This window comes from Excalfactoria chinensis, chromosome 1, assembly GCF_039878825.1.
Source record: "Excalfactoria chinensis isolate bCotChi1 chromosome 1, bCotChi1.hap2, whole genome shotgun sequence".
In the NCBI taxonomy this organism is placed as follows: domain Eukaryota; kingdom Metazoa; phylum Chordata; class Aves; order Galliformes; family Phasianidae; genus Excalfactoria; species Excalfactoria chinensis.
This window is the reverse complement of record NC_092825.1, coordinates 47,718,905-47,740,268: the sequence shown is the minus strand read 5'-3', so window position 1 is coordinate 47,740,268 and position 21,364 is coordinate 47,718,905. Positions and strand designations below refer to the sequence as shown.

At 43.6% G+C, this 21,364-nt stretch overlaps 1 protein-coding gene across 3 annotated transcripts in view; it reads left to right on the top strand.

The window, feature by feature from the left end:
- CACNA1I (calcium voltage-gated channel subunit alpha1 I) overlaps window positions 1–21,364 on the top strand; it is a 153,840-nt gene that overhangs the window by 77,562 nt on the left and 54,914 nt on the right. For all 3 annotated transcript variants that reach the window (XM_072332518.1, XM_072332507.1, XM_072332524.1), the window contains exon 5: window positions 12,288–12,385. In XM_072332518.1, coding sequence (XP_072188619.1) covers window positions 12,288–12,385 — 98 coding nt within the window. The remainder of the gene's footprint in view (window positions 1–12,287; window positions 12,386–21,364) is intronic.

The following is a 21,364-nucleotide window of genomic DNA, read 5'->3' as shown; positions in this document are numbered from 1 at the left end:
CCAAAGTCTTTCTTTAGCTCAATAGCTGAGAAGAGGCTGGTATATCTTTCACATACTGTCTTATCTTTGCCTCTTCTCCACCATCACACCACAGCTTTCCTTGTAGGTCTTGTGAACTGTGATCAAATCCCATCCCATACTTGCCTTTGGGGAGGTGTCGCATGCCCCATCCCTGGAGGCAGTCAAGGCCAGGCTGGATGTGGCTCTGGGCAGCCTGGTCTAGTGGTTGGCAACACTGCCCATGGTTGGGGGGCTGAAACTAATGATATTTGTGGTGCTTTTCAACCCAGGCCATTCTACGACTTGTGTATTTTGTAATTTTAAGAGTTGAAGGCTTGTTCAATGGACAGTGGACAGCAGAGTAAGGCACACAACACTGTGTAGTCACTTCAGTGCAGTGATTATCCAGCTTACGTATTCCAACCTTAAACTTCCCTATTCCTACAGCTAAGGATTGCGGCAACCCATCTTATCGCAGCATCTTCTTGTTAATTCATTCAGCTCCTTTCTCCAGTGCTCCAAGTTGTGTCGAATGTAGGTTTCCAACCCCCACCATCTTCTCTTCTGAAGAAAGGAAATCCCTTCCTATTAGGAGGGACAGAAAACTTTGTTCCCAGATGTGTGGTGTTACGTTTGTTCATACTGCAATACACGTTATTTGCATTTCCAAAGCAGCTCACGCTGTTCCGTATTGCTGACTTATCCTCTTCATTTCTTTTCTGTTTTCTCAAAAATAAGCTTCAACTGCAAAATCCATCAGTAATGTTTTTTTTTTTTAAAAAAAATTCTGCCAGGTTGTGATAAATAAATAAGGAACTGTGTGGCAAGAATTGTGTATTACAATACAACTGCTCACAAATAAGTCCCCATTTACTGTTGTATGTGAGGCTTATTACTTAGCCTGTTTCTCTCTAATGTATGTCATGATGATTTCATATCATTCCAGCCATATCAGCATAATTACTTGTGTGAACCAGACTTGTAATCTCATAAGAAATTATAGCGCATTAATTTGATGATGCCTATTTTTCTTTAAACCTGTGTTGATTATGGCTAATTTTATTACCCACTTTTAGTCTGTAATCTATCAAAGCCATGTATGGGTGATTTTATTGCTGTACCGTGATCAGCATCAGTCCGGTCGGCCTACTGGGATCACTGTGTTTTTCAAAGCACCGGCACGTCAGAATTTCTCTGGCCCTTGGATGCTCTCCCAGTTTTCTGAGACTGATCAAAAATCAGCAGCACTGGTGTAGGACTTTTCTAGCCATCTCTTTTTAAACTCTTGGATATAAGTTGTCCAGGCCTGCTTAGAATCTTAGAACATCCCTACTTTGATAGATACAACTGCAAATACTTGATCACAGCTGCAGCTGAAAACAGCTCATTGACATCTGTAGTACGAATGTACCATCTGACCTTCCCCAGAAAACGTTTTTTTTAAATTGAGGTTTCTGCCTTTTTGAACAGTCCATGACAACTATGTTTTCTTGTTTGTTGTACCGTTTGGGGTTCATTCTGTTCTCTTACAAATTTTCTACAATGTCATCCCCTAATTAGTATCCATTTATCCCACCTTCCCCTCTCCTGCTTTTGCTGTGTCGCTCCTTTTGTTTACTTTGTTCTACCTTTTTTAACCAGTTCAGCTTTCTTGACTCCATTGTTTTAAATCCTTGATTGTCATCCAGAGTTCATGACTACAATTTTTTATACGTGGCTTTTCCATGTGCTTTACGCTACATGCATATGGCCTTTCTCATCCACCAAGTGTATCTAGTAGTGTTGATGGCCTTACTTGGTGTGTACATAAGACATGTAATCAAGTAGTCCCAGATTTAAAGAAACCCAAACCAACCAACAAACCAAACACAAAAACCCACTGCTCTATCTTTGTTCCTTAAATGCGATTTTTAAGTTATACTGCACATCGCTGTAAATGCTGTGGAGCTGTGAAGGGATCTAGATGTCCTCAGCACATTGGCCAAACCTCACTCTACCAGAATGGATAACAGGAGGGTTTTTTGTTGTTTGTTTGTTTGTTTTTTTATGAGTTACAGACTAATACCAGGAGAGCTGTTTTCTAGTGTAAGCTGGACGTGCCTAGTGACTTTCATAGGGTCAGAGCATAATTCAGGTTGGAAAGTACCTTATGAGGTCTATAGTCCAATCTCTTGCTCAGAGTAGGGTAAAAAACAAATACAGGTCAGGTTGTTCAAAGTTATCCTGAGGTCTTGAAACCCTCGAGATGGAGGCTCAACCACCCCTCTGTGCTTCTGCGCTACTTCTTATCTATCTGTATATCTAGCCTGAGCCCAGTTTCCCTGCTGGACTAATGCCCTCTGTGTCCATCCCCTGGACATCTTGGTGGCCCTCTCTTGAACTTGATCCTATTTGTCACTTTTATCAGGGAGTCCAAAGTTGAATGTGCTGTTCTGGATTCAAGTTGCCCAGAGAAGATGCAGATGCCCCATCCCTGAATTGATTCAAGGCCAGGTTGGATGGGGCTCTAGGTAACCTGAACTAGCAGTTGGCAACCCTTTCCAAAACAGAGGGCCCAGAATTAGATGTTTTTTAAGATTCCTTCCAACCCCAGACATTCTATGTGATTAGCTGCAAGCAGAGCAAAAGGGATAATCCCTTTCCTCATCCACTGGCTTTGCTCCTTCTGGTGCAGCCTGGTATGGCATCAGCCTTACAGTCCCTACAGGGACTGTACTGTGGGAAATGGGTCACCTGCTGTTACCCAGGTCCTCACCAGCAGAGCCAATATGCAGCACTGAGGCAGAGGATCTTTCTATCCCAAGTACAGGACCCATGTCTTTGGTGAATTCCATGATGTTTCTGTCAGCCCATTCCCCCTAGCCAGGAGGAATTATTTTTTTGATATGACAGAAAATTAATCCACAATTTAACTATTAATTTTAAAATTGTCATTGATTCTGTACTTGAAAATGTCTTTTTTTGACAAAGAGCACTACTTCCTATTCCTTTCTGTCCTTTTGAGCCTTCCTAGCTAGGTTAAAAGCATTGACTTTAATATTCTTTTCATGCAGATCTTCCCACCAGCCCTTTCTAATGCCATTTAGTCTGTTTATGCTCATAAAATGAACAATTCCTATTCTCTCTATTACTCGGCCCCTGGCACTGCTGTACAGATGATACATTTATTTTTTTTCCCTCCTCTCTACATCTTTCAGTGCCTTCATTAGTTTTGTTCTTGAGATGGAGGCTCTGCAAGGATGAGTTTTTTTCCTAATTTCATCACTTTTTTCTATGGTTTTTCAATTAACAATCTACTGACTGTGGTCTCTCTCTCAATTTCCTAAAAATGTATTAATTTCTAATGAAATACTGGTTAATGTTTCTGCTTCTCTAGGGGTCACTCGGTGCTCTGCAAGTCAATCATCCTACCTTGCTGACCCAGCCAGTAATTCGTTACCAAATTCCTCCATGTTCTCCTTTCACTTCTGCTCAGGATGCTCAAGGAGCTCAGCTGCAAGTTCTTTTGTCCACCCTCTAAAAATTGTCTATTACCTGTGGCATAGCAGATAAGAAAGACAGTTAATTCCAAAACACATCATGGGTGAAATATTGCCCCAGAAGTTTCCAAACCTTCCCAAGATTGCTTTTTTTCTCTCTTGTTTCAGTCACAGTATGGCAGCACAGCTATCGTGGTATCAAAATTTCTTTTCCAGAGCATCCATTCAATTCTGCATAGTTATACAGCCCTTGGAGGAGGTTTTCTGGTGTCTCTGTACAGCTGGGATTCCATCTTGGTCTTGCCTGGTAGCCCCTTAGATTGAGCAGAACATTCCTTGCTGGCCTCTTATCCAGTTGCTTCTTCAGAATTGAGTTATGCAGCATCCATGCTGGGGACCTGGAATGCATTGCTCTGTGTTATCTGATTAATCTGTGTGATTATCATTATTTGGACTTTGTCTTGCTAGTGGTTATCTATAATCTTAGATTCCTACCTCCTCTAAATCCTTTTATAGACCTGCTGCTTCTGAAAACAAAATCCACTCTCCTGAGCAGTTTTCACCCTTCTTCTTGACCATGCTATGCTTGTGTAGAGAGCAGTGACTCCCTCCTTACTACAGAACCCCTGATATACACTTCTGGGACTCCAAGTTCATCCCACGGCATTTCAGCCCAGGCAAGGGGTTGAAGGACAAGAGGTATCAGTCCCCTTCTTCAAATTCCCACCCAGGCACAGGAAACAAAGTTGGCCAAGCTGAGATGTTGCTGTGCCTGAGATGCTGATAGATGTTAATTTTGCATTATGGGAAAGTGGATTGCCTATCTTCTGTTTTCTCTTTGCTTTTAATTAACAATGGTCCTTCAGGGACCTGGCCAGAATTTGCATAGTTATGACTTTAAAATCTCAGACCATTAAATGCTTATTAGCAGCAATGTAAACAGAACGAATAGTCAGAAAATCTCGGTTAGCTGATCTTCGCTGCCAAATGGAAGTTTGTATAAAATTGTGGCAAGTTAAGAAAAACTGTAATAAATACAGCAATTAGGTGTTTCAAGCAGTGATCGGAGAAAGATGGAAACCAGCGAGCTGTGGGATAAATAACATCTTAACCAGAGGCAGAAATATCAGAATTGCAGCCCTCCCCCACCAAATCACACTCACTTTTTCCTCCTTAATGATACTAATTATTTCATTTGCTTTCCCCTAGTAAAACTATCCATAGAAGTGCAACATATTGAAATGAAAAGAGTCATCAAAACGAAATGAATCACAGCAGAGAGGGATCAAAACAAGGAGGCAGCGGTACCCCGTGTGCATTATGTGTAGCTCTCAATTATTGCCGCTAATGCTTCGCCTCCCTAAAAACTGATTCCCTACTGCATGAATCCTTGGTTTTACTAAAGTAAATAAAGTGGGCATAACTAGTAGCTTGCAGGACCAAGCAAGAAACACTTTTATTTCCTTTCTTTTTTCATTTATTTTTCAGCTGAGCAATGAAACACAGACCTAGGAGGCTGTGCTCTGAGTCCTTGTTTTCAGAAGCGAGGCCCCATCACTTGTCTTCAGTCATCTGAGCCCGCCCGGTCCCTCTGGCTTTCTTATCACAGTGTGAAAACCTGCTTATGTCTTTTCACATCATGTCTCCGAAACTGTTAAGAAACTCTGACGTTTTCTCTTAGTGCTCAGTTTGGAGAGAATTCTGAGTGTTCAGGGGTGTGAAATAATCAGATCCCAGGCAGCCAGGGAGCAGTCTCACAGGCTCTGCAAGCTTTCAGCAAGCTTCTGTTGGTAGAGACGCTTAACATAAAACAAAGTCCTGTACCAAGGAGAACGGTTGCAGGTTGTTGTTTCTTTTTAAAGATTACTAAGCATTGTAGCTCCAGAGCTGTGTAATTAGTAATTTATTACTCCCTGAAGAAATGTCTTTCTGCTAACAGAGTTACAGCCTCGTTAACTTTTTTTTTAAGGGAGGAAAAAAAAAAAAGATAATTTTGCAGCCCTCATTTTACTTGCAAGGCATTTTTTCCCCCCCTTTGCTTCTAACTTCCAACTTTTATGTCAGCAGAGAGTTGTCTTTATGCAGTGTGATGAGCTCTAACTTTAACAGAGATAAGCAGGACTACTTAGCTGAATGCACTGCGATTTGCAGAGCAATTTAAGGTCCCGCTGTGTAATGTCTGTCCGCATCCCATGTGATGTTATCCCATAATTTCTGCAGTAGGTAATGAAAGGACTTAAACTCAGCTATTTTTTTGTTTTGGGGAAGGGGTTGGTTCAAGCTGAGTCGTAGGGTCACCAAACTGTGCAAAACCCAACTGGGTGCTTTTCTGGGCTACCTGTTGTAGGGAAAATGCTTTAGCAGGAGGGTTGGACTTCTAGCAATGCATGTGCTTTTTAATTCCCTTCCAACAGAAGGGAATGAGAATGACCTTGCTTCACATCTGCACTGCAGCCACAGCGCAGAGGTACCCAGACCTTCCAGAGCTCATTCTGGTGCCAAACAAAGCAAGGAGGAAGGTTAAGGGGTATATCTGCCTCCCATCATCTCCCCATAAACTGTAGTTCTTACAGAATGTACAGAGGTATTGATCTACGGGTTCCTCTACCTCCATAGGCTTGTGCACTGAGGGGCACGTGGGTAAATGGTGCAGTGCCATGGTAAATGGAGTATATTTCATCTTTGTTTTATCTGTAGTAAAAAATCAGGAAAAATGAGCATACTTGACTGAAGGAATTCAGGGAGGAGCAAGTAAGTTGTCTTCTGTCTTGGTCGCCCCAAGTGCTCACAGATGCTAGGAACAAATGGCTGAAGTCCTCAGGCAGCAAAAGCTTCTCTCTGCACAGAGGCTTGCAGCAAGCCAGAGGCTGCAGCTCAAAAGACACAGCCATGAAGATTTTGGCTTCAGTGCCAAACCTAAAGTTATTTGACAAAGAAATATGAATTGATTAGACTGCAGCTAATTAGATTTCAATTGAAAACCCCTATCAGAGAAGGGGAATTAGGCAGATTTTGAATTTAACAAAAACATATTGGCTTTGTGTTGTAAGAGAAATACTGCCTTGGTATTTTTCATGAATGCTTTCAGAATTCATTTTAAATATTAATTTTTGGGTGCTAATTATCAGCAAATAGAAGTCCAAGAGCAAAGATTAAGAAAGTTAATAAGTACATAATAAAGGTGTAAGGAAATGTAAATACAAAGAGGTAAATGGTAATGTTTGAACTGTTCTAATCATGGATTTCGTTGAAGGTAATTGTGGGGAAGCCGCTAGCAAGGAACTACACGAGTATGTTACCTTTGGTTACTGTGCAGTGAGATAAAGTCTGAATTTTCTGGAACTCGTGTGGCTTTTACATTCTTGCTATGTCTGCTTTAAAATACATTTATTCCTTGGTCCTGCCGGTCAGTCTGTTCTCCCGGCCTGGCACAGAGCCACATTGGCTGAGCAATTCTGCTGCTGTTGAGCATCGAGCATTGCTCTTCCCTCCTGGGCTTCATCACTACTCGAGAAGCAGAGTGCCAAAGCAGATCCAAACCTGCTCGCCGGTGCCAAGCTGTGGCTAATGAAGCTTTTCTGCTATGGTCGAGGTCTTGTGAGCAATGTGGGTGTGTGATGCTGTGCTGGGTGCATGCCCCCTCTGCCCCCCAGGTGCATTCTGTCTTGTTCAGTGCTTGGCACGGAATGGAGGTACTCCTGGCCAGGTGCTTTCTGTACAGGGTCGCTGTGCTAACAAATTGCTTGCTTGTTCCCTTGTGCTAGTTTGGCCTCATCTAAGTTAAACTCAATGTCTCTTGTGTGTTCAGCTAAGCAGAGCTGCTTAGGTATAGGCTAATATTTATCAGCAAGACAGAGACTAAGCAGGAGGAGGCCCCATTAAGAAGATCAGTAGGAGAAGGAACAAAGACGGAGTCTGGAAAGGAAATAAAGGATTGGCCAGGGAATTGAAGGACATGAGGTAAAGCAGAAGAAATAAAAAAAAAGGGAAAGTCAAACAGAAGCTGGAAGTTAAGGAGGGACAGAAGGACTGAAAGAAGATATGGAAAGATTGGAGATGGAAGTTAAGGAAGGACAGAAGGACTGAAAGAAGATATGGAAAGATTGGAGGCATGAATAAGTCAGAAAGATGACGTAGGGAGGGTGTGGGATGCTTTGAGAATGAGGAGAAGCAGAGTTCAAATGGAGAGGTGTTCTCCAGCAGACAATCTCCTGTTCTATGGGGTGAATCCCATGTACGCAGCTGGTGCCTCTGTCCTATTCCCCACTATGGTGGCATTCCTACCATACATCACTCTTGAGCTGTGCAGTGCAGGGACAGTGTGTGTCTCAATCCTCTTTCCTTCCAGAAGAGTTTCTTAGAGAAAGTTTTGAAGAAGCAAATCTCTACTGAGGGAAGAAGAATTACTGTATAAATTCAATTATCTTGACAGCTCACTGCTCAAATTCCATCACAGATCAAGAGCTGCTCTCCAATTTAGCATAGTTCCAGCTTCCTAACCTGCCCCTGTGCTTACCAACCCACGCCAGAGGCCACAAAATACTTTAGTGGTGCTAGAAATGAGCTGCCGTTTCCCTTGGGAGAGATGCTTTCCCCTTCTGTCCCATAAGAGGAATGGACAGCTTGCAACCCACACAAGCTTTTCTGCATCCAATAGTTTGTCCAACTACTTCTGGATCATAAAGAAATGAAGCTTTTAACAAACATGTACCTAAAGCAGACAGGGAACAGGGGGCAAGTGATGAGGGGCAGTCAGGTCATAGGGTCTGCCCTTGCTCACCATGCTGAGAACCCATAGAATCATTAAAGTTGGTGAAGAGCTCTAAGATCATCTAGCCCAACCATCTGCCTATCATTAATACTGCCCACTAAGCCACATCCCTAAATACTATATCCACCCTTTCCTTAAACACCTCCAGGGACAGTGACTTCATCACCTGCCTTGGCAACTTATTCCAATGCATATTTCTGCAGATAAATTCTTCCTTATATCCAATCCAAGTCTCCAGTGGTGTGAGGATGAGGAGGCTGAAAATCTCTGGTGATTTAATAAGGTGGCAACTGTTTTGTATGGGCTTTAACACTGCTGTTTTCTTGATTAGTGAACACTCAGTAAATGTGTGGTTCCTTGAATTGTTAGAGTTTTAGAGACCGAGGCACTAAAGTTTGGTGCCTGCCTAAGAATCCAGATAAGCACCATGGACTTGCAACTTAGGACAAGAGGTAATGGCCTCACGTTGCACCATAGGAGGTTCAGATTGGATATTAGGAAAAATTACTTCTCAGGAGTGATGAGGCATTGGAAAAGTCTTCCCAAGGAGGTGGTGGAATCACTGTCCCTGGAGTTGCTCAAGAACCGTGTGGATGTGGCACTGAGGGACATGGTTAATGGGCTTGGCGAGGATGGGCTGATGGTTGATCATAGGTGTCTTTTCCAACTTTAATGATTCTATGATTCTATTATCACAAGACCTTGAGACACAAACATGGGAAAATGTGACTCTCCTGTTCTAAGTCTGCTTCTGGCTGATCACTTATTGTGACACCCGCTTTTAACTTGCTATCTATCCTTTGCCATCTCCCACATGTGGTGTGAGGATATCAGGTACAGCCCAGCCTTAGAGAGGCTGCATATGTTTACTGGGTTTCTAAGCAGTGGAGACCCTACTGGAGAAAGCCAAGAGAAAATGCAGCAGAGCTGACAGTTCCTGAAATGTTGCAGGTGCCCAGAGTCAGAGATCTTGTTTCAATAGAGGAAGGCAGTACCATCTATTCAGGTTAGACATAAGGAAAAACTTCTTCTCTCAGAGAGTGGTCCAGCGCTGGAATGATCTGCCCAGGGAGGTGGTGGAGTCGCCATCCCTGGCAGTGTTCAAGAGGTGTCTGTATGAGGAGCTGAGATATGGTTTAGTGGCTTGTGGTAGCAATGGTAATGGGAGGACAGTTGGACTAGGTCGTCTTGTAGGTCCCTTCCAACCTTGTGATTCTATGATTCTGTGATCTGGATTCATAGGTTTTGCCTGCACAAGTAATTGTTTGTTTTGCTAATCACTGGAGCCATCCCCAGTCCACTGTTGTACAAGCATACTACCCTTGTGCAAAGGGAAGTGTGAGCATAAGCTGACTCATAGGTATCTCTATGAAAGGCAAGAATGAGTGACCCTATGGCAATAATTACACTGGAGTTGGACTGGAGTTGTTTTGGATGTGGTTTACATAGCTATAACAGGCATAACCAATTTGCAGGGATTTAAGGATCTTGGTTATCTTTCCATTATTACAGCCAAGACCAGGGGCATCGGAAGAACTGTAGGCAGGAAAGGTCTGCTGAATGAGCAGAAGCCCTGGGGCCTGCTAGGGCAGAACTCATTTCTGTTAGAAGTTGCTCACTGAAAAATTTAAGAGTTGCCTTTCTCTGACCCATCCTAGGGAACTGCCTGGTGTTTTCGTTGGCAGAGCAATTGACTGTTCCGTGCTTTTTGTAGCTAAACTGGAACACAATTGCAGCAAATCTGCAGGCCTTGAGGACTCTGGGATGTTGGCTCTCTGGTTGTCTGAACTGAACAGTTGTAGCAAGGGCAACACTCATCTTGCTTCAAAAGGACCGGCATCTATTATTTTGGTGATTATCACTTCTCTAGTAACACATGGATTGTGTCAAGTAGGTGGCAAGCTCATTTAATTTGGTAGAGGTAGTACCTATATGTGGTTAAGGGCTCCCCATAACAATACCAGTAACGCAGCTGTCGCCACAAGAGGGCAAAACCCATGCAGTTTGTAAGTGCAGGTTACACCTTTAATTGAACTGTGCATTACTGAATCTAAGAAAAGATTCTATTTCTGTTTACTAATCTTTTCTCAGTGTTAGCTCAGTGCTGTTCCCTTGTGCTCCAGTTTTGCATGGGTCATGATGTTCCTCAGGAATTTTATTTGGTCAATTGCAGTTCAAAGAAAGCCATTTCTCAGAATGAGACATATTTTGGGGTGATTTGCTAATTTGGTATCTGACAGAATATGTTTCAGATTGTTCTGTTATGGCTCAAAAACAATTTTTTTTCCCCTACTGAGTTCTGACCTCAATCTGGTTCTACTGGGGATGAGGTTTTCTAAGAGAGGAAAGGATCTTCTGTGAGACCTCATCAGGCTTGGGGACCATTATGTTTCTGTGCAAGTATCTGCCTACTGTAAGACACCACAGTATAGACTCCTTCAGCCATGAAACTGCCTTTATAAATCAGGCCTCTGTTACAAGATGTCAGCCCAAGTCCTGGGAACAATATAACCACATCCGTACATTGCTTTCCTTTGAATGTAGTTCCATCTTTCCAGAAGATATGTCTAATTCTGGAGCAATATCACACTGATGAGGCAATCTTGTGTTATGTTTTTGTAGAGTGGCCGATCAGTGTTCACTGAAGGGCTTTAACACTGTGCTCATTTGCACCTCATGTCCTTTCTGTGATGCCCTGTATTTGTGTATGTGCGTGCATAACACTGCATTTTCTTTTTCTTTTCATTACCCACTTCCCAATTTCAGCTGATCGCATCCTGATCCTCTGTCTATTACTAATGTTTTCTGTAGGCTATCTGTGTGTTGCTTCTGGGTTTGCTATCTTTTTGGTTGCATCTCGTGTGTGTGAACATTTTGATTACCTACATGGAATCTCTTCTCTCTGCTTCTGCATTCGTTGTATGTGGAACTGACAGCTCCAGAGAGGTAAATGAATGCCACTGCATTTCAGAGGAAGAATTATTTCATGCAATTACCCTAAAAGTCTATGAGAGAATAGAGTGAAAGGAACAAGAGAGAGAAAGAAAAAGAGCATGAGAGAGAATAATCACAACACTTCGACAGGTTTACCCTATTGTGTTTGAAAATCTATCACTCCGACAAGTCCCTTTTGTGAAAGGTGTAGACAGATAACTCGACACTTGCTCTTCAAGGTCCTTTTGAGTTGAGAGGGTGATCAATGGAAGGATCAGTCCGTTGCTGCAGTCTGTAGAAATGTAGGAGTCAGGATGTGCAGAAAGACTGTGAGAAAGGCAATCTGTAATTGAAAGAGGAGAGAAGTCAGTGCTTGTGAGAAAGGAGAGCTGTCTGCCCTGAACAGAGGGCTGCATTCACACAATCCAAAAGTTTCACTCAAGTCATCTCCCTGATACTTCTCATGGAGTGGCTTTGCTCCCGCTTTACTCTCAGCATCACTTAAGCTCTTCATGCAAAATAGTTTGAGATCCTTGGGTGGGTTTTGCTGGCCAAGGTAAATGGTTATTAGAATCCAGCATCTCCTAGTTCATTCCCAGAGATAGACAAGTTACCCAGGCATCTGCCATACTGGGCAGGGAGAGGAGCACTGGGCTAATGGATGCTGAGCCAGGTCACTTCTGTAACCTGCACCTGCTGTTCACGCAGCAAAGCCAACACATTAGTCATAGCTATTTGCAATGTGAGGTTATTTAGGGAGCATACTGTTGGGTTACAAAAGCCGAGGTCTAGCATATGTCCTAAAATTAGGATTTTTCTCTTTTGGTTGCTGTCAAAAAGGGGTGATTCACAGCTATGGGAGAAGCCTTCCCACCTAGCTGAAAATGTTACCTCTTTAAGTAGAGGGTTTGCTTCTGCGTGAGGTAAAACAGGCTAATATGAGCCTCCTCCAGGGACCTCATCCTGCACTGCCAGAACACCTACAGAAGAGCTTTACAGAGCGGCACTGAAATTCAGCACCAGACTGACTGTGTGAACAACCCTACCCTGTACTTCAAGCCAAGATTTTGGGTTGTTTAAACTCTTTCTCTCTTCTTCTGCAGGATGGTGGAGTACTCTCTGGATCTCCAAAATATTAACTTGTCTGCAATCCGTACTGTCCGCGTCCTGAGACCCCTGAAAGCTATCAACCGTGTGCCTAGTAAGTCACGCTTGCCTCTCATATATGGCCAGCTTGGATTGTACGTGGTGAATACATGACCAGTAAGGCTCTGTGTGGTGTCGTTCTCAAGGCCGGCTTTAGTTGCTAAATGAGTGAAGGTTGTTGCATGGTGTGTGCAGGCTTTTCCCCATCATGGGGGAGCCCTGATCCCTCCTTCCTCTGCCTCTCTCTTTTTTCTCAAGTCAGCATTGCTCTCACTGCAATCCTGGAGGGAGTAAGCAGGCATTGTCACTGTCATTTAACCGCAGGAGGTATCGATGAAGGCTTTGGTTGTATCCAAGTGGGTGGAGGGGAACCAGTGGGCAGGTTGCATGCTGTTGAGGTCCAGGGACTGTAGGAGCTCTGACCTCAACCTTCTGTTTCACTCCATGTTTCTGGCTCTTCTCTACTCAAAGACAGCAGCTGTTATGTGCAGCCATGAGATTCGGCATTTCATCCATACGTTTTTCAGTCTCACAGAATGACAGGAAGTTTCTTTGCTCTTCCCCATAATCTCTTTAATCAGGCAGTCTGCAGTGGCTGAGACCTTGCCAGAGCTCTCCTAATCCTTTTCTTGAGCTCAGACTCTCCCTTTTCTTTCCCTGATCTGAGGAAACTGGCACAGTCGTCCTCCTAGTTTGTTATACACCTTTTTCTTTGTGCCACAGTCAATTTCAAAATGACATTTATTTGAAGACAAATGTCTGAATGTGTGGCTCCATGCAGTAGCCATCTAGAAAGTGGTCTTGTCCCTCTTGTTGGGTGTGTTTTTATCTTTCAGCAATAGCCAGGGACAGAGACTGCTACAAAGTGTGACTGAGGAGCTGAGGCACAGTCCTGCTCGCCCAATGTTGCAGAAAGGGGACAGGTGGAAAAGCAGCTGTTTTGGGCACTAGCCACACACTCAGGCATTTAATATGTCCACCATGGTGGGGTCAACATGGGACCATTTCTCCTGGAAACTGATGGTGAGGTAGGGGTAATGCTGTGGAAGCATGGCTTCTTTGTCCCTCTGGGACACACAGTTGGTTGTGTCAAGGCAGCTCTATCCTCCTACTGTGCAGTTCCCTCTCCTCCCTGCTTCCTAGGGAGTCCTCTGAGTCTTTGCTCAGAGATCACTTTAAGGCCGATCCCTATTGTCAGGGTAGACTTAACCTTAACAGTGAGTGGAAACATCTTGAATGATACCAACTGACTCCTGTAGACGTCTGCCAAAGGCATGTCATTCGTTGGGCACCAATGGTCAGGAGCAAAGCTTGACTGACAAAAAGCTAGGGGCATGTTTTATCCTTTTCATAGCCTGGAACAGCTGGAGTCAGCCCTCTGTTCACAGGCTTTATGCCTGGGAGGAGTGGTGTAGGCAAGACCAGAACTGGCCCACCAGAGACCTGTTCTGTAGATGTGAAGGCCCCAGAGAGGCTTTCGATCATCTCGGCTGACCTCCACAGAGTGCAAGCCATTGAATCTCCCAAAAGTCCTGACCGTGAAGCTGTCTGTCTGCTCCTTTTATCAGTATAAAGCTCCACCTGTGTGAAATTGATGCTGTTTTAATTTCCACTCTGTGGTTAAGCCTTTATGTATCTTTCTCGCTACATAAATCTGTGGTTATATGGAGAGAAGTTTTTGGAAGAAAGACATCCTGCTATTAATTAAAAAGAAAAGAAAGAAAGACAAAAATATATCGGAGTCCCTGGGAAAGGAAGCATTTTACTTGTGGGTTGAAAACTGGCGAAGAGGCTGTAAACAAAGTCTTATGATAAATGGGAATGTGCTGCATTGGAAGAAGGTGCCCAGCGGGGTACGGCAAACATAATTAATAGGACCTTTGGCCACAAATCTTTTTTTAATGTCTTTTTAAAGTTCTTCATTACTGATCTGAGGAAAGAGCTAAGTCTATTAGTGAGACGTGCTGATGATACCAAACTGGAGGAGTTGCAGGTGTGAGCAAACAAAGAGGGAAATAACACAGCTGGAGGCAGAGTGGGATTGAGGTCTTTGTGGAAGCACTGGATGTACTTGGGGAGGAGCAGGTGATAATCCTGAATGTAGATGCACAGCCATGTACATGTGACCACAATGGGACAACATGGCCTAGCATTCCCCAGTGGCCATCTCAGAGGCTTTTGTATTATTATTTTTTTAACTGAAGAAGAAAATGACATCCAGTGTGTAAACAAAAGGTGGCAAATGTAATGCCCATTATTGTATAGTACTGTGGCAGATGTCCATTAAGGAAAACATTCTCCACACAGTTAATAATTAGACTGTGAAGCTCGCTGCCAGGGGAAATCTTTCCAGTCCCAGATCAAGACTCAGTGTGGGCACAGTGAGTTAAAGGGGATTGCCCAAGGGATGAGTGCTCACATGGTGACTCTTCTGAATTTCAGACTCCCTTGCTTTAGGGTCAGAGCTGATGCTTAGCTGCCAATTATCAGCAATTAATTGCATTTCTTGTAATTCTCAGTAGGATGTGCTACTGAGCATTTCAGGTTTGTGGAAGCAGTTTATTGCTCTGACCTGCATCATAATTCCTACACTCAAAGTATACTTAAAGAGTACCAGAGAAAACACGAGTGCCCTGTTTTTTTTTTTTGTAATATGTCTCATACCTTCATTAGCATTCCAGCTTATCTCTTGCTTTTCCTGACTACAGCCCCAGGAGTGCTGCCTTTAGGGGTTTTGCCTGAAAATGCATGAAACAACAAATTATAGATTGCTTCTGGTCCTGCTGCCTTGCGATTCAATTTTGTAGTGGTTAGCTGATGTGACAAGCCACTAAACAAGTGTAAAGAAACAAAACACCCTTCAGGTCTGTGTCAAAGCTTTTTGCTCTGAGCATGCCTGTGTCCTGGGCTGGGGGTGAAATTCCACCTCCATTTATTGTTGTTGTCCTTTTGCAACATTACGGCAGGTTGCTAGGTGAGCTGTGGCCTTTCTGCCTGCGCCAGGTTTGGAGGGAGGCTGCTTTTGTTTTCTTTCTGCCCTCTCTAGAGCAGGGAGTCTGTAGTCATTTCTGATCATTTGAATTTCTTTCACTTCTGCTGTTACATTTTTCGACGTCGGAGCAGAAAACGTCTCTTTGGTTTGCTCGTTCTTGTCCCGTTGATCTCATGCAAGGAATAGTCTTTGCATTGTGTTTGATGCCTTCCAGTTCCCACTTGCAATTTAGTAACCAATTCATCATTTGGAAGCAGATTACTTCAGCTGAGCACACTGTGCGGAAGTGAAGGAGTCTGTTGCAGAGTGTTGCATAGCAACTTTATTGAATAGAAAGTGTATACATGTGCTTAATATTTGGTGTGTTAGCACAGTGATGCTTAAGTGGGGAGGTATAAGCATTAGAAATATAATGTTATACGCTCATTTCTAGCTGTGCAGGAAATAGAATTTCAGATTTGTGGAAGTTCTGCTTTTATTTATTTATTCATTTTTTTTCCTCAGAACAAGAATAAGCATTTGCCATTCATTTTAATATGGCTTTATTCTGCCTATTTTTTAGGTGGGTTTGTTTGGATTTCTGATTGCTTCCTATATTTAGTTATGACAAAGAAGTTTCAAAATAAACAACCTCAGCTGTTTCATTCTAGAAGTATGGAAATAGAATATATCAACTTTATCAAAATGCTTTCCCCTACTACCATCTCCCTTCCCTTTTTGCTAGATGAAGGAGCTGTAGCTGTCACAAAGCTCGACTCAAAGTGTTTCCATTTAAATGAAGTAGCATTTTTTACTGGCAAAACTGCTGTGTACAAAACTCTTGGTCTAGCCCTATTTTTCTTTATTATTATTATTACAGTAGCTCCATGGGTCCAAATAGATGAGATTTCTCTATTTTTCTTCTACAGATCTCAGAAATATAAAGCAAGACTTGTTAGTTTAATCTTCTTCATGCTTCAGAGCGGGTGAGTGAGGCTCAGAGAGTGTCACCAGCGATATCAGGAATGCAGCTGATGCCTCCTTAGCCCTGTGCTCATCGCAATAGACCAAAGCTGCAACATAAAAATAGTCTGAAACAGCTGAATTCTGGAGTGGGAAAGGGAGTTGTTTTATATTTTGTGCTTTTAATCTGTATTGCACAGTGAGCTACCTGTATTCAATGCTGTAACGGGGCTGAAGACAGAGTGATCTGGCTCTGAACCCCACACCTGGCAGGGGGGAAAAGTAATGACATTTACTTCTCTAAATGTGTTTTTGAAGAACTAATTTCTCTGATGAGTATGTGTGAAATTAGCTTCTGACGGAGATATATTAGGCTGTTAAGCAGTCTCATTCACGGCTAGATCAGAGAAAAAGGCAAGAACATTTGATGGACACAGTCCTGCCCTAGAAGTTGGAAATGCAAAGGGATTATGAGAATCCCCTTCTAAGACCCAGCCCTACACAGCCTTTGCTTCAGATGTCTCAGTTGTTCTGGAAGAGGACTGTCACTTGTTCTCCTCCAGCACCGATTAAATTTCAGAAATGTATTGTTTCATTTAACTGTTTTTGAGATTATTTTTTTTTTCTCTCATGACTTTCTTTGTGAAGAGGTAAACGAAACTCAGATGTTACTGTATTTCCCAAATATTTAAACCTAGCCCATCCTCAGTTCACGTAAGGCACACGGTTTACAGTCACATCTCAGTGACATGGAAACCATAATTACAACAGTGTGAAAATTTGCACACACAAATTTATCCACACACAAGCATCATCCTGATTAGGGTCAGCCCTGGGACAGGAGTGATGTTGAAGGTGGTGCAGTCACCATCCCTGGAGGTATTCAAAAGCCGTGTGGATGTGGCACTGATGGACATGGTTAGTGGGCATGGTGGGGGTGGGCTGGCAGTTGGACCAGGTAATCTTAGTGGTCTTTTCCAACCTAGATTATTCTATGCGTCTCTAAGACAATGCCTACACAGAAGTTGAGGCCACAAAGCCCTTTCCATGTCCTAGTTGGATGTGTGTGACTCGAATGCATCCAGAGATTAAGCGGCCACAGTGTGTGGGGTGTGCTGATGGGGTCAAGCTCAACCTATCTCCTCACTTCCCAGCCCAATCTCACAGCCAAGTGGAGCGAAGCAATGAAAAGGGCAATGCAATTTATGCCTGGAGCAGGCCATTAGAGAATGCCTTTCCTTGGAGAGGGGGCAGATTGGTGATGGAAAAGTAACTCAGAACCACATTTACCCCACATGTGCTATTCCTTGAGCAGCACAGCTCTTTATCAAGTCAATTGAGCTCTAAATTGGACAGAAACTTTTAGGGTACGGGAAAATAGCATGGGAGGTAGTAGAGCAGAGCAGAGTGAGGACAGGAAAGGAGCTGGGGATGTGGGAGAGATGCATGAGATGAAAGCAGCAGGGTTTTGGGGGCATGGCATGTGAAGGCTTTCCCACCCTAGCAGTGGTGTGGTGCACCTTTGTGTATAGGGCAGCACGGAGAGCTAAAGCATGGGGAGGAGACAAGGAATCAAAAGTGAAACAAGGGCAAGCACTATTATGAAGTCTGTTGATGAATACGCTTGGTAAGTTGGCAAATCACTGCTTGCCTGGGGCTTTCTTAACCAACTGATGAGGTTAGTGGTAGTGCTGGAGAATGTCTTCAAGCCCTGAAAACAGGTTCCAATTTTATCTACTTTTGGTCTGATCTCAACATCATTTTCCATGTGTCTTCCACAGTGTTCAGAACATTGTTGTGTGTTTTGATGGCTAATCAAGGTAAATTTGGGTAAAAGCAAAAAGAAAATGACACCTGTGTTAACGTAGCATCATGGCAAGGACCTGGGGAACACTGAAGTGCACAGAATGTACAACTGGTAATGTCTTGTTCTGTGCCACATGTTCAGCTTCTCTTGTTTGGTTTTTTGTGGTCACAAATCATGGGAAAAAGTAAATTTTCCCTCTCTGAACCAAACTGCTCAATTTCAGTGTTATTACAAACAAGTATTCAAGGGACACAAATTGTCTCCCCTTTAAGTCATCATCTGTGTTTAGAATCAAGAGATCTGAATAAAAAGAATAAGAAAACCAGGGATTATTTTTATTTTTCCCATGGTTTGTAGACCTTTAGACCCCTGTGACTCAGATCCAGAGTTCTTCTTTCTCCCAATAGAAGTGAGGAATAGAAACCTCTTTTTTTTTTTATGTGATCCGAGATTATCAAGTCATAGGAAGATCTCACGCTGCACATCTCAAGACTCCTGATAAAAAAACTCAAGTGTTAGCAACAGCACTTTGGAGTTTACTGGAAGTAAAGCAAGCTTGGAGGAAAAAAAACAAACAACAAACCCACACACGCACTCCAAAACAATAACAACAACAACAACAACAAAAAAACAGTCATAAAGAGAGCTTTGCTGGAATCTTTGTTTTCTCCCTTCTCCTCCAAGGGAATTGGCACAGGCAGAATATAGAAAATGCACAGCTCCCTTTGTGCCGGTTGTGCTGCCTTTTCAAACAAGCTCAGCCTTCAGTAGACACGGTGCTCTCCAAAGCCCAGCCGTGTATTTCGCTGCCTAAATGGGAGCTGAGCTGTTTTGCAAAATCTGTCCCATGGGACCTATCAAGCGATGGATACCATGGAAATGTGAGCAGTAATGACAGTGTATTATCAGGTAAAAGATAATGTCGCATGCACTAATGCAGATTGCGCTCTGCGTGTGTGGGCAGGGCAATTTACAACCACAACCCTAAGTTCCTTGATCTTTGTGTACTTAGGGCCTGATTCTCCCCTTCGCACATGTTTTGCCTAATGTCACATCGCTGCCTGCAGTAGAAAGGAACATGATTCATGCCAGTGACAGCAAGAGGAAATTAGTGCCGTTAAATCTTAACCAGGAGTTGCATTACCACTGCTTTACATAATATTTTGCATTATTCTGTCCTACTTATACAATGCTGGATACGTGTAAGAACTTAAGGGTATTTATAGGAATGAGGAAGAGGCTTGCAGACACAGCACTACAGTTCTTTCTTGTCCCCAGTGCTGTGTGACCACTGCAATTCAGAAAGAAAAGGCGGAGCTGTACATTTCTAGTGGAATTTTCACTGACAATGAATGTAGTCATCATTGCAGTGATAACTGCAAAAAAAAAAGAGTTGATCAGTGAGTGATCAGCAGTGGCAGGTGGTAGGTAGTAGGTGTTGATTATTAGATGTGCAGCGTTAGAAAAAGAAACAGAATGGCAGCAAACCCCCAGAGCCACCTCTCTAAGAAATAATACTACACTTGGTATCGCTCTCCAAGACAAGGAGACCGAGCCTTGTTCATGGCGTAAGAGGGCCAGAAATGGTCTCCTGAATGCAATAGTCTCAGTTTCTGTACATAGAATCACAGGATGGTTGAGTTGGAAGGGATCTCAAAGCACACCCAGTCCCATGGGCAGGGCTGCCACCCGCCAGCTCAGGCTGCCCAGGGCCCCATCCAACCTGTCCTTGAACATCCAGGGATGGGGCATCCACAGCTCTCTGGGCAGACTGTGTCTCTGCCTCACTGTACTTTGTGTAAAGAATAACCTGTGTAACATCTAGTCTAAATCTTCCCCTCTTTTAGTTTAAAGCTATTCCCCCTTTTCCTATCTCTATTTCACTGTAAAAAGTTGGTCCCCCTGCTGCTTATAAGCTCCCTTCAAGTACTGGAAGGTCTCATGTCACTGGTTATGTGGCTACCAACAATTCTATTGTGGCACTTACTGTGTGTGTGAATATCAGTGGTGGAAGGGCTTTGTGCTGAGTTCACTGCTATCTGCTAACCTATCTTAGCTGGGCTCAGAGCATCCCCCATGGTGTGAAGGTGCAGCAGACCTGTGTTAGTCACCACGCTAAAGGGAATTAGCATTTCCAAGGTTGCTGACACTTCTGCACACTCAGTCTTGCTAGGAGGGACCTATTTCCCAGACATGCCTCTGTCATTCGATGGGCAGGTAGGAAGGGGTTTGGAATATTGAGATTCAGCCCTAGCTCTGGCACTTGTGCCCCTTAAGTGATGCATTGAGCACTGGCTAAGCAGCTTTTGTCTCTGTTTTGGATACTTAAGGCTTAAGCTGAGGAGTACTTTAAAGGTAAGGAGTGAGAATACTTAATGCTTGAACTTGATGCAATATCCTAAGGGGAGACAGGGCTTGATGTGCCCGTGCTGCTGAGAAAAGGAACAGCAGCTTTTCCTATCAGGTGAAGCTTTGTAAGTGCTGGAAATTTCTTTCTTTGATATTTTCTGTGTCTATGGTCAAGTTGAGGAAGGGACAAAAATTTGGATAACTGGAGCTTAGGCCATCAGCAGGCTGAATGGGATGAGATCTCTGAGCCAGACAGAGGTGCAAGAAAGATTTGCTTGTTGTCAGAGCAGGAACAAGGCACCAGTGAGGGACCTAGTGCTACTCCTAAACCATGGGTCATGCCGGCAAGTGCCAGGGGAGGTTGGATATTAAGAATAATCTCTTCTCAGAAAGTGGTGCTGCAGTGGCACAGGCTGCCCAGGGAGGTGGTGCAGTCACTGTCCCTGGAGGTGTTGCAGAACCGTGTGGATGTGGCACTGAGGGACGTGGTCAGTGGGCATGGTGGGGATGAGTTGATGGTTGGCCTGGGTGACTTTAGTCACCCCTAAATGCAGATAATGCTTCACATTTGTGCCTGGGGCAGCTGTCTTTTCCTCAGCAGCTAAGTTGGCTAAGGAACTCCTAATACACTGTGCATCATCTTGACCTGTTTCTCCATAGTGTTTGTTTTATCTGAGTCAGAGCAGATATCTGGGCATGTCCCCTGTAGCACTTGTGCAAAGCAGAAGATGATGGTCTGCAGTGTTTTTGAGACTTTACAGATTGAGAAGAAAATATCAGGCAGCACTTGGTTTCTGTGCAGCTGATGGAGCGCTGGCAGAGGTTGTCCTAGAGGCTGTGGGGTGTCCTCCTTGGAGATCTCCAAAACCCACCTGGACATGTTCCTGGACACCATGTTCTGGGTGTCCCTTTTGGGACAGGTGGAGAAAAGGCAAAGCACAGTG